The 15,092-nt window shown below is 47.8% G+C and overlaps 1 protein-coding gene across 1 annotated transcript; it reads left to right on the top strand.

The window, feature by feature from the left end:
* The first annotated feature begins 1,344 nt into the window (after positions 1 to 1,344).
* LOC106744972 (LIM/homeobox protein Awh-like) lies at positions 1,345 to 14,917 on the top strand. The gene is made up of 4 exons (XM_014620162.1): positions 1,345 to 1,431; positions 7,711 to 8,036; positions 13,087 to 13,541; positions 14,088 to 14,917. Exons 1-4 carry the CDS (start codon positions 1,426 to 1,428, stop codon positions 14,291 to 14,293), a joined length of 993 nt encoding a protein of 330 aa, XP_014475648.1. The 5' UTR covers positions 1,345 to 1,425; the 3' UTR covers positions 14,294 to 14,917.
* Positions 14,918 to 15,092: the final 175 nt, after the last annotated feature.

Here is a 15,092-nt window from a genome sequence, read left to right as displayed (position 1 = left end):
ACCTCGTGGCTCTGTCGGTGGGTGTGTGCGGCTGCCTAACACGTATATGTCGAAAGATAGAAATAGTCCAGGCGCGAAGAGAGAGGAGAGAAGGACGGCAGTGATAAAAGCCGCCGGTCCACTCGAGGGGATGATTTACGGCTCGGCGCGGGCATCGATGAAAATGCAAACAGGTGTTCGGACTTCCTCGAATACCTAAATTCATCGGGGGAGAAAAAAAAAGGTAGAGTTTGTTTCTCATTCCGGCTATATACATGTATATATATACGCGTATGAAATTAGCATGACATTATATTTACACGTCGGTCTTGCGCGCGAGTTCCTTCGGGACGTCGAAGCGCTGGGGATCGATTGCAAATTCTACGGTGTAATAAGGTAACGTCATCCGAACGGTGCGGCGAACTACGTTCGTGCAGCGGGTACACGATATACGGGTACAAGAAGCGACGGTAGTTCGATAAGCGCGTTTTTTTCTCGGAGGACGCCGATATCGGATGTGCCCGGACTTGCAAACGAAGTTTGCGCGAAGACTCGGGAGTTTGCGAATCACCGCTGAAATTCCATTCGGCAGTTTGGCCGCCGACAATAAGGCAGTTCCCCACTCCACCGTCTCTATCTCTCCGCACGAGTGTGCATCTATACACACACGTCGCGACGTGTACTACCCGAGGGAGCCGTGGGCGGGCACCATGGGCGGAGCTTCTTCCTTGCTCACCTCAAACCCTAGTCCTGACGATCCTCTCCGTGCTACCTATTATCACCTACCTACCCCCCTCCGACACGTAGCGCATGTGTGTTCATGCACTAGTGCGATGGCTTCGACGCGAGATATCCCCCGCGGTAATCCGTTGCGATCGGGTCTAGACTCGTCGCGGGTGTGGATGTTAATTGACGATCTTGGTGAGTATATCAGTGAGGAAGTTTGGATGCTACTCACCCTGGAGCGCACTCCGCGGTTGCCGCTGACGTTAGACGCCGGTCGCGAGAGTGTACACGAGTACCCATCCCCACGCATCCTGGGCGTGTGAGAGTGTGCGAACGGCCCAACCCTGCCACCATCCGAGGGCCGTGGTAGGGGCAAAGCCGAGGATGCCAGTCTTCTCCGAGCACGGAACCGAGTAGGATGTCGTTCGATTCTTTGCGAGCCGTGCTGGAACGCCGCCGTGTAACTGCGCAAACGAATGACAACTGACAACCGGGAACGTTCGGCTAGATCGGGTCGCAAAAGTCGAGTGAGTTCGCGGGAGAAAAATTGGTGGAGAACGCTCACGGCGGGCTCGGTGGTACATGGAAGGGGGCGGGTGGGGTTTGGAAGAGGGAAGCAGGAAGGACAGTGATCCGAAATCGCCCTGATGATCGAGATGAGGAAGAGAAGAAGCACGTGATCTCGCGTGCATTTCTGGGATTAATCGCGACGGTGCAAACATGAAGGTTAGTTCCTCTCATTCGATCGACGGTTTAAATAGGTCTAAGGGCGAGTTCCATCAGACTTTGATCAAGCTGATCGGCGATTAAAATTGTTGTCAGTCACGCCTCACCTGCTCTGTCTCGCTAACGTAAAGAGAAACGATCAACTTTTTGATTATTGTCGAACGATAATTCAACAAGTTAATGACAAAATAAGAATTGTCAGCAATTCTTATTATTTATTCATCGATTAATCAGATCTTAATCAGAGTTTAATGAAAGTTACCCTAATAGTTTCTTATAGTTGTACGTTAAGTTGCACTCGAAATGAAGTAAATATAATTTGACACGTGATGGAGGATAACAGAAAATACGGGACGGCATAAAAATCGGTTATCATTTCGACTGTTCTTGTGTTACAAAATTATCTAAGAAAAGAATTCTGTGTTTGTGTGAGCAATAATTCAAGATTTAATTGTAGGATCTTAATTTTTCGCTTGGATCAACCCCTAAGTACGAAACTAGCGTTAAATTTTCTTTTCTCATACCTATATATATCGGTCATCATTACATAAAGGTAAATACAGATAAGTGTGCAGCAATAAGAATTGATAGGCGGGACAGTAACATTAGGATTCCAGTATAATTTGCAAAAAGAATTTTAAACGTATCTTGTAAAGGAAGTTAAAAATTTTCAAGTCAATAATCGGCTTTTGGACAACTCGTAAAAAATGACAAAAGGCAAGATGAGATTATCCAACAGTTACATTGACCGCAGTTTCTTTTGTATATTCTTTTATGCGTTGTGAGAGAAACAGTCGAAGAAGAATCGCGAAATTGTTTCTTTTAGAACGCAGGTACTTTCCCCATGAGACACACGGTTCCGAAACATGGCAACGCATAGCTTGGAGCTAATGTGACCGTTGCAGCAACAAGATCCGATCTTTCCTAAAAGATACACCGAGAAAAGAAACGATTAACCTCAGAAAAAATTTTGTCGTTTTTGGCATTGACTCCTTTGTCGTCCTGACAAAAAAAGTAATAGTAAGAATATGAGATGGATATATAACTCAGAATGACTTTCGCCAAAGATCAGATTGAATTAATCGATAAATAATAACTGCCAACACCAGTTCTGTAGCATGTTCAACAATGATCAAAGAGTTCATAATTTCTATGTGTGTTAATATGATAGAGCATGCAATATTTGTGACAACAATTTGAAATCGGCGATTAGATTAATCAGAATTTAGTGAAAGCCACCTTTAGCGTTGAAGAAAAGAGGAACAAAGTTCCGATGCAACGCTAGTTAAAGTTACAATTAAAATTAACAGACCTGAGAAAAGACCTAATATTTAGACGACGTGTTTACATAGAATTTAGTCCGAATGTTCAACATGTATAGTAAGTCTTTAGCCTTTAGCTGTAAGCACTAAACTGAAACGTAATTTCAAGCAAAAAGCATTCCCAACGCTACCGGATGTCGCAAGATTTAAGCGTTGTTGCAACTTTTGGCAGCGAGGGAAATACCTTTTGTCAGAAATTACCTTGTATTACCGTTTAACGGAAAAGGCTGAAGATTTACTATATTTATTGCAGATTCGGACTTACACGCGTTCCGGGCGATTCGGATTTCCCTTACCGTCATCGCATCAAATTTGTTAAGAGACCCCGTTTCCGCGTCCAACTCTTGCTGAAGCGATGAGGACTCGCAGGAAGGAGGTCCGGTAGCTTACATCCGGTAGTCTCGCGCAGCAGCGGGTCGGTCTCCGCTTCACCTCCGCATTTCTCACTTTGTCAGCTCATCTACATCGGCTCGGGCCCGGCTCGTTGACGAATAAAAAATGGCGCCTATTATTCTTTCTTACCGCTCGCTGATTGCAGAAAGCGGGACTACTCCAAAACGAGCAACGGGCGCGAAAATGGAACTCGTCAGTTCGAATTTGTGTGGGAGAATTTTGTCAGATCTTAATCTTTCTTCGCGCCAAGAGACAAGGGGGACGTGTGCATACACGTGGTGAATCGTTACGCCTATTGATGAGTCGTATCGGTAACGAGCACTTGGGGGAATCCGTTCATTCCCAAATTTATTATACCGAGATGAAAGTGTTTGGTATTTGTGCCGACCCATTGTATCATTTCGATCGAGACAAACGAGCCAGTCCGGGTCGCCCTTTGTTGCACCGGAATCATCTATGGTCGGCCGTTTTTCGGAAATATCCTGACTACCATGTGAGATTCTTCGGACTGTTGTAAGTTACCCTTGGACCGTTTGCAGCGTAGAAAGCGGTCGGTGTCGAGGTAGCGCGACCGTAAAACTGTTCAGCGAACGCAATTGGTCTCTTCTTTCCAGCTGAACTGACTGGCACTATCTCAAGAAATTCGCGCATACTGAAGCGTTAGAATCTTGTACGTACTTGTGCGCTTCGGTGTGTACGTACACTTTTTGCAGCCAGCTAAAGAGAACAGACGAAATGGAAACGCCACTCGACAGGTTCGGCGAGAGGAGACTCTGCATTGTGCGCGCACGAAATTCCTGCGTAACGTTACGTCGTTATTCGCTCATTAGCACCTCGGGGATGAAAAAAAACCCATAAAAACAGACGAATAAGAGAAGTTCGCGCCGTATAACACGCGGCTATTATCGAGTCGCTATTCGCCTACTTCCTTGTTAACTTGCGCCGCATATGCACGCGCGAGCGTTGTTAATTGCGTTAATCAGTGCTCACACGCGAGCGAGCGCCTGGGAATTCGCGTAGATCCATCTTGATCAAACGTTAAAACGCACGAACGTTCGAACGCCGGACACCGCGGCGACTCCGCGCGCGCGAGCTCCTTCGCCTTCCGTTATTCCGTGTAACTCCTTTCATCGATTTTTTCCGTCGCTCCACCTGCGACCGTACGTACGCGGCGTACGTCCTTTCGAGAGCTCCCGTAGCTCTCGAGAGCTTTTCGCCCGACACTTAAAACTCATCACGTCGCGCGACGGTATTAATAAATCGAGGTATCGCGCGGCACGGCGGTATGCGAAGGTACGAGCGAACGAACGAACCGACGGTGGTTTCCACACACGCGAGAGAAGACAGAGGAAAGCCAGAAGGCATAAATCACACAAGTGGGAAGTTCAGCTTCGCCTTCGGCGAGTCATAAATCAATAGCTGTCCAGTCGTACGTGAAATGATTACACCGCACCGGCCGCGCGCGCGGAGGACGAAGCCGTAACGGAGGACGAAGACGGAAGAAGCGGAAGGATTCTCGAAATTGGCCGTCGTCGCGTCCTCATCGCCTTCGTCTTTGCCTACTTCGTCGGCTTTCCAGATGTCGGGTGGCTGATGAGACGTTTACACGTTTTTCCACACGCGTATGTCGCGTGCTGGCAAAAGGAACGCGCAGGTCTCTTCCTATCCTTGTTCTTCGACAAAGTGTTGAAGAATATTGTCGAAATTCTCGATGAGAAAGAAACAGATTGTCCCATAATACCGTGATTTGTTCTCTAAATTTCTCGGAAACTGAAATTTCACTCGAAAAGTTCAAAGTCGTGTGACTTTTCACTCATATAGAGCGAATATTTTCACTCGAAATTAAAGAATATATCTGATACAGTCAATCGTCAGTGGAATAGATTTGCTCTAATTGACCGAAACATTTATTCATATGGATTAAAAATCCCCCCTCCTCGAATCCGAGTTAAACATTCGCTCTTGCGATTCCGAGTGGCAGTATTTGTGATTCGAGCGAATTTTCGCTCATTTGACTCGTCATTTTCGCCTCGAGAAAATCTTCCCTCATTTTGAATAAGATTTCACTTCGGGATATTGGGAGAGATTGTGTTTTCGAGATGAATGGAAAATGGAAGAGAAGAAAGCATCGGCTCGCGCACCACAATCCGGTCAATGAGTCGAGGAGCCGGGTTCGAGGGAGACGCGCAGTGTGCCGGTCGCGAAGGTAATTAACTCATCGATTACCCCCCGGGGCGAACAATAACCTCCGTGCATTACTCGCGTGTCAATTAATATTATCGAGCCGGTGCGCGTAGGTACACGACGATCCGCGCGTGTTGTATTCGCGAGCGTGCGCCGCCGGTGCGACACTGGCACGACGAGGAAATGCATGTGTGCGATCTGATAAAGCGCATATCTGCACGTTTATCTAGTATGTTAGCGACGTACAATGCCGTGGCCGTCGGCTCGGCATCGATAGGCGGAAAAATGGTCTATCACCGACGAGTCACAACGACACCGCCATCCGTCCGTCCGATCGATCGTCCGTTAGGCCAGCGTTATTAATCGCGCCGGGATGATGCGACGCTGTGTATGCGTGTTTTAATAGACTACGCACATCCGCGAATCCGCTGGATGATGTGCGCGCGACTAGACGCGCCGATCGTCCCGACGAGATCGAGTACTGATAATAAATACGTCTCGGTAAATTCCACACACATCACGCATATGTGAATCAAAAAGAACTGTTTGATATTTATGACTTATAATATTGTACAGTGCAATACGAGTTAATGATTATCTGCAATATGTTTCTAAAAATTTATCACAAAGTGGTAGAGAATTTATAAACACTTCATTTTCCAATACAGTCCCCTTTGTAATGCACTTGGTCCAGTGTTCTGAAAATCTGTTTGCAAACAATTGTTGCGAGGAGATTGTACATATAAAATTAAAAGGTAATGACGTCATTAATCCCGTCTATAAAAACGTCTCGAAGTTTGTGAAGCGTCTGGTGGATTGCACCGTGGTTGATGGAGATTAAGGATCGCGGATTAGAGATTCGAATTCGACGGGTCAATTGATTCCGATCTTGGCTCGCTTTGACCCGATTGGTTAGCTACTAATCCTCAATACTAATAATTTTATATGTACAACCTACCTCAATCTCGCAGAGCAAAAAAAATTGGATGATGTTCGTGACACACGCTATAATTATATGATGAAATGATTGCAGTCATGCGGTGAAAAAAATGGTTTAACATCTGTAATTATAATTACGTAATGAGCAAAATCCTAACTATAATCTGAAAAATTATTTTTGCAGTAAGATTTTACAGAAGCTATTATAGTGACAGCGATAATAAGCTCACATGCACTTATTGTTATTATTATTTTTGTTACGGAATAAAAGAATATAATTGGCATCGAAAATGATTACAATTTTAATGAGATTAATCGCCTTTTTTTCCCAATGTAGACGAATTAAAGTCCGTACCTCAGACTAGAGGTAGATCCATTAGACATCTCGTACCAGCCACGTAATGACGTCATTAATCCCGTCTATAAAAACGTCTCGAAGCGTCTGCTGGATTGCACCTTGGTTGATGGAGATTGAGGATCGCGGATTAGAGATTAGAATTCGACGGGTCAATTGATTCCGATCTTGACTCGCTTTGACCCGATTGGTTAGCTACTAATCTTCAATCCGCGATTCTCGATCTCCCGTATCTAGTCTGATACGGGCTTAACGCGCTTAGACTCGTCGCGTAGACGACGTTACGTAGGATGCCGTGGCAGCGCGCACAGGCAATTATACAAGCGGTATGCGTCGTCGAGGCACGAGGGATCGTTTATCACCCGGACCGCGGACGCCGGCAGCCTCCGAGGCGGCGTCTATTATTTCACTTTGCCGAGCATTGATCGAAAAAGATTCGGAGCCCTCCCCGAACGGTCCTTCCACCATCGGTGGCTGATATTTCGACTCACCCTCACTTTTGCTTTTTATCGTATGACTTTTCCGGAAGCAGGCCTCCCCCTTTGCGAATTTATCCGCGGATTCAACAGCATGCCGCTCTCCAAGTTTCCTACAGTGAAATCTCACTGAAAACAAGCGAAAATTCATTCGAAGCGAAGTAATAAAAATACTGCCATTCTGAGACGCATTAGTGAGAATGTTCAACTAAAATCCTCGGAGCAGATTTTTAATCTGTACAAACGAACGTTACAGTCGACAAGAGCGAATCTGTTCTTGTAACAGTACACGGGATATTGGAGTGATTATTTCACTTGGATTAAGTAAATATTACTTGAATGTAGAGCGTTTTTTTTTTCTTTCCGCGTGCTACATTCAAATAATATTTACTTGATCCAAGTAAAATGATTACTCCAATACTCTTTAGCAAATATTTACTCGAATCTCTTTTTTTAGTGCATAATTAAGTTATTACGCTAAATTCGAGCGACCTAACTGTCACCCTACTTCTAGGCTGAGATTTCGCCCGAAGAAATTTGGAAAACAGAGTCTTCATCTGTTCACACACGCGAATATTATATGATATTCTCTGTTGTTGCTGCTTTGCAGACCGAGATGGAGACGGAGCCCGAGTGTGCAGATGGTAGCCTGTGCTCGAGCAACAACAACAATAATAACAACAACAGTACCGGCAACAACAATAACAATGGCGTCGCCGCGGTCGTGAAGAAGGGTGGCAACGACAACTACGACGGGATGGAAATGGACTGCGGCGGCTGCGGGGAAAGCGTACGCGAGCGCACTGTCCTGTGCGTAGGGGGCCGTACTTGGCACTCCAGGTGCCTAAAGTGTTGCGCCTGTGCGAGGCCCCTGCAAGATCAGCACTCGTGTTTCCTACGCGGGATGCGGTTGTACTGCAGACACGATTATGCCTTGTAAGTGCGCGTATGGAATACACGAGTACGCACCGGTGATGTCAATTATGGGTATCTCAGGTGTCTTGAGTGATACATGGGTACCTCCAGTCTTTCTGATATTACCCGGGTATTTGAATACTCGAGTATCCAATTATATATATATAATTGGAATAATGAATAAGAGAGGACATAATAATAAAAATTAATATATATATGTATATATATGTATATATATATACATATATATATATACATATATATACATATAATAAAAATTAATATATATATGTGTATATATATATATTAATTTTTATTATATATTCGGGTACTCAAATACCCGGGTAATTTGCGGAATATTCAGGTGCCCGGGTAATATCAGAAAGACTGGAGGTATCACTCAAGACACCTGAGATACCCATCATTTATATATATATATATACACACATATATATATTAATTTTTATTATTATTTCCTCTCTTATTCATTCTTCACGTCATTCCACGCATAAAAGTATCCAGCTGAAGTCCACAAAAACATAGATACCTTACGAAATATTAAGTTTTCACGTCGAAATACGTGAAAATAATACGTGTGAAATATTCGACAAAGCGCTTATTTGTCGTCGATCTTACCTTACTTATTTTTACACGCAGATTGATCAAGAGAATATAATTATGTGAAGAAAAATATCGGAGGTTTAATTAAAAAAAGCTTTTTCTTGGTTCCGGGTACCCGGGTATTACTTAGTTCATATCGCATCACGGGCCGGGTAATAACGCGCGCGATTTTGTCGGGAAGAAGCGCGGACAGAATCTACCGGCCGCGTTCGTGTCAAGTTTCGGGATTCATCGAGGATCGGTTCGGGATCGGTCCATCCAGTCGATCTAGGATCGATTCAAGGTCTGAGGGATGACTGCTCGCGAGGAATTCCGGGCAGCGCTCGGTCGCAGCTGCGTCGACGGAGTGGTACACGATCAACGGGGGGCTACCTGTCCTCCGCGCGGGCGATCCGAATGACAGGACGATCCGCATTCCGCGTGTGTCGCTATCGCGGGATTATGCCGGCCGTTATCGACGAGCCCAATATAATATCTCGCTTCGTCGAGGGCAACTTACGAGTCGCCCCCCGCTGACGCGATTCGAGATCAGGGTTGGACTAAAGTCCGGCTTAAGAGGACGTATCTCGGCTACCGCGGCAGCGTAGGTCACCTCTTACAGAGAGCGAGAGACAGACAGAAGAAATCGTCTTCGACTTACGAGCGAAGAAGCGCGCGACCGGACGTCGTCGGGGTCCTGCGTTTGGAGTCCTCCGCTGACCGAGCGAGGGCGCACACAGTGACTGGTCGGAATGATTTGACTCGCCGCCGTTAGCCCGACGCGCGGCGATCTTTTGTTCTTCGCGCGAACCGGCGCGGATTGAATCGCCGATCGCGAACTGCGATCTCCTTCTCCTTCCTCCTCCTCTACCTTCCCCGCAATCCCACGTGACTCCGTCGTCGCGTGGGTATTACGAATAGGTATTTCTACAGATAGACATCCGTAAGAGAGCGCGTATGGGATGTCCGAGGTGAGGCGCGCGAAAGAGTCGCCATTGGGTGATTAATGTCTTCCAATGTAGTCTGCCTCCTCTTCGTCTTCCTCCTCTTCTTCTTCTTCTCCCCCTCCTCTTCCTCCTCCGCGGACCTCACGTATAGTCGGCTATTCACGTCACCGCACATTCGTGTATCACGCATGCTCACGCACGAGCTGCGGAGTCACGTTGACGTCTCGACGTCTCACTGTCTCGCGCGGCGAACGCGGAAAAAAATAAATATCGCCTGATACTTTTTCGCGAGGTCCTCTCTCTCGAGGCTTTTGTCGATTCTTGTCCGCGCCACTCCTTACACCTCGTAGACACGTGTAACCGATCTGATCGTTGGAAGCGTCGAGAGCTTTCATCGCGCGCGGAATTTCTTCGAGTTTCCTTCGGCCCTCTCTCTCTCTCTTTCTCTCCGATCGCGAATCAGAGGAGACGAAGGAAGGATTCGTCGAAGGGTTCGTCGACGGAACGAGCGCGATAACACCGGCGATATACCTCCGTACACCGTCACTCGGGCCGAAGAGGAGGACTATCATTAATTTATCAATGTCCCGAAAGCGGGTTACTTCGCGCTTCGTGATCCCGTATACCAAATATACGCGTACGTGTATGTGGGTGCCGAGTCACGAGATGGGACTGCCTAGTGTCAGTGTTCCGGAGGACTGAGGAATTCGCCTCGTAAGGCACCGAAGCCAGCTGCGATCCTCGAACCGTTCCTTCTTCCCTCCTTCAGCCGAGTGCGAGCCGCGCGGTGTTTCTTTTCAGGCCGAGGCGAGGAGGGAGCGAGAGAGGGAGCGGTCTTTGAAATTAATAAATATTCACCCGACCCCGACCGGGGCCACTTTTACGCTCCTTCGACGCCGGGCCCCTTCCCCACCCTCTCCCTTCATCCAATCCTTTCCCCGCTTTCGTCGCTTTCGTACGATTCGACCGAAAAAAGAAAGAGAAAAAGGGGAGGAAAAAGAAAGAACGGAAGAAGAAGAGATCGGGCGTCGAAGTGATTCGTGGTCGCGCGGCAAAAATCGCTCTATTAGCGGTTTCCTCCTCCCCTCCTGCGCGACACCGGGATTCCGGTTCTTCCGATTCAGTGTGGTCAATGTTAGCGGGACCCGGTCGCTAGAGACGCGGGGACCACCTGCCGCCGATAATCGCCGCGGCGTTATCGTCTCCGGCCCGCCGGCACTTAAGACCCGCATACCTCGTGATTCCCGGAGACAGTCGGTCGGCGAAACGAGTGATATGATCGCGGCCCTCGCTTAGGACCAACTGTTCACGGAGCGCGCTGTCAGCGCTTAAGAGTCGTCTATTTTGATCGCTCGTTAGATCTAAGACAAGATGCGCTATCCGAAGGCAGAAAATTAGAACGGAAAATCACGATGACGTCGAAGTGACGGGAGAGCGAGCGTGTAAACAACACTCGCTCTTCGATCACGCTTCGATCGTCCTACTTTCGACGTCATTCCGACCGTCATTTTGTTCCACCTGAGAGACACCGCGCGATCCGCCTTTTATTTATCGCCCGCGATTGTCACTCTCGCAACGGCGGCCGATAAGGAGAGCGCAGGAATCGCGGCGTGTAAGAATTACGACGCCGCCGCGTATAAAGCTTCTTCCCGATAAACTCGCGCGCTACCGAGACGCAATTAACCGCACTCGCTGATATGTACGGCGCGCTCGCCTCCGCGCCGTCGTGATCCTCTCGCGACGGATCGTGCTCTCCCCGTCGTACATATCGTGCACGGGGTGCGAGCGCGAACGAGCGCCTAACTTAATCCTCCGTTGACTTATAGGGCCCGCCTATGTGGAAGAACAAATGAATAAATTAGGGCGGGGCCGTTTGGTAGCCGACGTACGGCCCTGAAGATTTATAGATACCCAATACCAGTTCTCGCCGCCGGGATACACGGGATTCCCCTGTTGATCGTCGTCTTCTACCTTCCCTTCCCGTGCGTGTGTTATGTCCTCGTACCCAGCCACGGATGTGGAAGGACAGAGGGGGAGAGAGAGAGAGAAGGGATGGCGCCGTTATTTACTCCAAATGACACTCTCGCCGGTCGGCGACGCCTAAGCTCCCGCTCGCATCCCGAGCCCTTCGGGGATGTTCTCCCGAGAACTTCGAGAACGCGACTCCCGGGATCGCGTACTTCGCGCGACTCCGACGAGCACGAGAGGTCCTTTGCTCTCCGAGAGAGAGAGAGAGAGAGAAAGAAGATACCTTCCGTCGAAAAAATATACAAGGACCGAGATCGTAAGGACGGATCGTCGCTCGAGATCGACGGTGCACGAGATTCCTAGCTCCTAGGCGTGCCCTTTGCGCGATCACCATAACCAATAATATCCCGAAAACATCGCGTCATGCGACGATGACTATGCAGACGCGAAGACTAATCCCTCCGTGAGCTTACCATATTTTTCCATACAATAACGTCGTGGTCGATCGGTCGTTGATGCATTCTTCGTCCACTCTTTCTTCTTCTTCGTCGTCGTCGTTTCTATCTTTTTCCTCTTGCGTCTTTCCCACCTTCCTCTGATCTATCCTCTCTCTCTCTCTCTCCCTCTTCTCCCCTTCCTCCTTTCCTTACATCTTCCTATACTTCTTATTTATCTTTTCCTCTTTTCTCTTCTTCGTCTTCCCTCCTTTTCCTTCCTTCGCTCTCTCTTCCTCTCTCTTCTCTTTCTTGTCTTCTCTTTCTCTTCCACTCGGCGGACTCTCGCGCGAGTTGCGCTGAATCCTCCGCTGAATTTCACCTTCTATCCCTCCGCGTTGATTCCTACCGTTGTCCCGGATGGAGATTACTCTCACGCGCGACTCTCTCCTCGATCTATCTTTCTCTCCATCCCCCGGCCTCCCTGGCGGATATCTACTTCTACTTGTGTTCCTCGTCGGCACAAATTCAAAGAGATCCGAGTCATTTGTACGGGGTCGGAAGCCGCGCGACTGAGACGTCGAGATAATCTCGACGTAATCTACCTCACGAATCGTGATACCGATCCCTAAACCGAGGCTTCGTCGCAGGGACATCGAGCGGCCGAGTAGTATGTTAATGAGGACTGGAAAGGGTCCTCGCGGTCGGGGATCTTGAATGAATCTCCTCCGTCTCGTCGGCGGGATAAAAATAGTTGTTTCGTTCCGCGACCGCGGCTAACCCGCGATACACCGCGAGATCGCGTCTATTAGCGTCCGTGCGTGTCCGCGGGTTCCGTCCGAAAGGAAAAGAAACCTCTGTGTCATCTCTCTTTCTCTCTCTCTCTCTCTCTAAGTTTCTCGCGGTGAAATCTCAGTCAAGACGCACGAGGAAAAAAATTAAAAAGCGAAAATGCCGCCGCTTGGAGTCACAAGAGTGAACGATTAACTTAAACCGTAGAGAATGGGATTGTTAATCTTTCGATCTTTCTTTTTTATTTGAATCTTTCAAGTGAATGTTTTAATCAATTAAAGAGTGACCCTAACCCTAGTGAGTCGTTCGCTCGGCCCTTGCTGCTTGCAGAACGTTCGGCGCGAAATGCGCGAAATGCGGACGCAGCGTGGGCGCCGGCGACTGGGTGAGAAGAGCCAGGGAGCGGATCTACCACTTGGCCTGTTTCGCCTGCGACGCCTGTTCCCGTCAATTGTCCACGGGGGAGCAGTTCGCGCTTCTGGACGCACGATTGCTCTGCAAGGCCCACTATCTGGACGTGGTCGAGGGTAACAACACGTCTTCGTCGGAGGACTGCGACTCCGAGCACGGCGGCAAGGGCAGCAAGACGAAGCGCGTGAGGACAACCTTCACCGAGGAGCAGCTCTCGGTGTTGCAGGCCAACTTCCAGCTGGACAGCAATCCCGACGGTCAGGATCTCGAGAGAATCGCTCAAGTGACCGGCCTGAGCAAGCGAGTCACGCAAGTCTGGTTTCAGAATTCCCGCGCGAGGCAGAAGAAGCACAGCGGCAAGATTAAGACGCAGAGTAAGTTGCCCGCGCAGGGAAGACCAGGTTCGACGGGCGTTTCGTTTGTTTATTTACTGCGAGAGAAACGATGAAAAGGAGTCGCAAAATGTTCCTTTTTCAACGCAAATACTTTTTTATTCGACTACCGGCCGAGGCAATATTTTTCGCGATGTTACCTGGAAATTCCGAACCATCGAGGTTCGAGACATATGCAGAGGAATATTTCCTATGTTTCTTAACAAAGTTCGCTCTGTTTTTTTAACAAGATAAATTCCACTGACAGACTATTCTTACACATTAGAAAACATAGTAAAATTTTACAAAATTTCCACAAGAGAAAACTACATTTTATTTTCCGTATGTACAAGTGAAAAATCATTCGAATTTGAAGGCTATCGCTCTGCTCTTTTCGAGTGAAATTTAACTTCGAGTAACTCGGAGAATGAAAGAAACATTTTTTACGATTATTGTTCCACTGACCTAAGTATCCGGGATGCATCCCGCGATGTCGATCACTTGATTACGAACGTTTTCAGTAAAATTCGTCTTTTCGTGTGCTCGCAGTGCACCACTCGCCGCCGATGCAGCATCACCCGGTCGATCTGTATCCTGGCGGAGTGAACGTGGTCGGCGCTTATCTGGGCGGTTATCAAGCCAGCAGCGCCGGTAGCGAAAGTCCAGGTAGTCCATTAACGCCTCTCACGCCGCTCACGCCTCTCACACCGACTACGCCGAACCACTTGCAGGCGCAATTCTGCCATCCGGGGTAAATCGACGTAAGGGCTCGTTTTTTACCACGAAATCGTCGACACTGACGGTCGAGTATTCACGTGCGCCGTCCGTGCGTGAATCTTCCCTGAACGATTCGTATTCCGGATCGTCTTCTAATTTGTACATATCGAGATAGAGAGAAAAAAAGAGAGAGAGAGAGGAGGGTGGTGAGAATGTGTAAAATAAACGCGTCTAATAATAGAAAATAACATAATGCACGCGGAAGGTACGGAAATCGCGTACCGAAAGCGTCTACGCTTATTTATTCCAAACTCGATGCAACGGTTTTTATGTGTATTCGCGGTCAAGAACTAGATTTCCTCGACAATGCGGGGAGATGGGAAACAATGCAAGGAAGTGAAGTTCACTCGAGTTACGAGCACTCGGGCAATAGCATTATCACATCCTCTGTTCGCAAATTCTCAACATAGGTAGGTCTTTATAAGTATAAATAAGTTGTGTATATATATATAGGTGAGTTTTAGCTTTTGTACATATATAAGCTCATTGTATCATCAGACGTATATCGAAAGAGATTCGCGTGAGAATTTGATATCGTTCCCACCATTGTCGCTGCAATATTGTAAACCATGCTGTTATCAATAAAACGCATCTTGCTGTTACTCGTCGGAGTGATTTTCCTTCCACCTTCTCTTATTTTCCTCCTATCCGCCTCTTTCATATTATTCCCTACCAATGTATGTCAGAGATACACACATGTTGTAATATCGGGAAGAACGTCGTGCGAAAAAAAGAAAAGATTAAAAGGGGAGATCGGGAGGCAACAGCAGGAATCGT

The sequence above is a fragment of the Dinoponera quadriceps genome, unplaced genomic scaffold, assembly GCF_001313825.1.
Source record: "Dinoponera quadriceps isolate SergipeBrazil2010 unplaced genomic scaffold, ASM131382v1 scaffold717, whole genome shotgun sequence".
In the NCBI taxonomy this organism is placed as follows: Eukaryota; Metazoa; Arthropoda; class Insecta; order Hymenoptera; family Formicidae; genus Dinoponera; species Dinoponera quadriceps.
The sequence above is the reverse complement of the archived record's forward strand: the minus strand, read 5'-3'. Positions and strand labels throughout refer to the sequence as shown.

Excerpts from the sequence above, each read along its gene's own strand:
- LOC106744972 (XM_014620162.1), top strand. Across the intron at positions 8,037-13,086 it reads TGCAGACACGATTATGCCTT|AACGTTCGGCGCGAAATGCG; the intron begins GTAAGTGCGCGT and ends TGCTGCTTGCAG. Across the intron at positions 13,542-14,087 it reads CGGCAAGATTAAGACGCAGA|TGCACCACTCGCCGCCGATG; the intron begins GTAAGTTGCCCG and ends GTGTGCTCGCAG.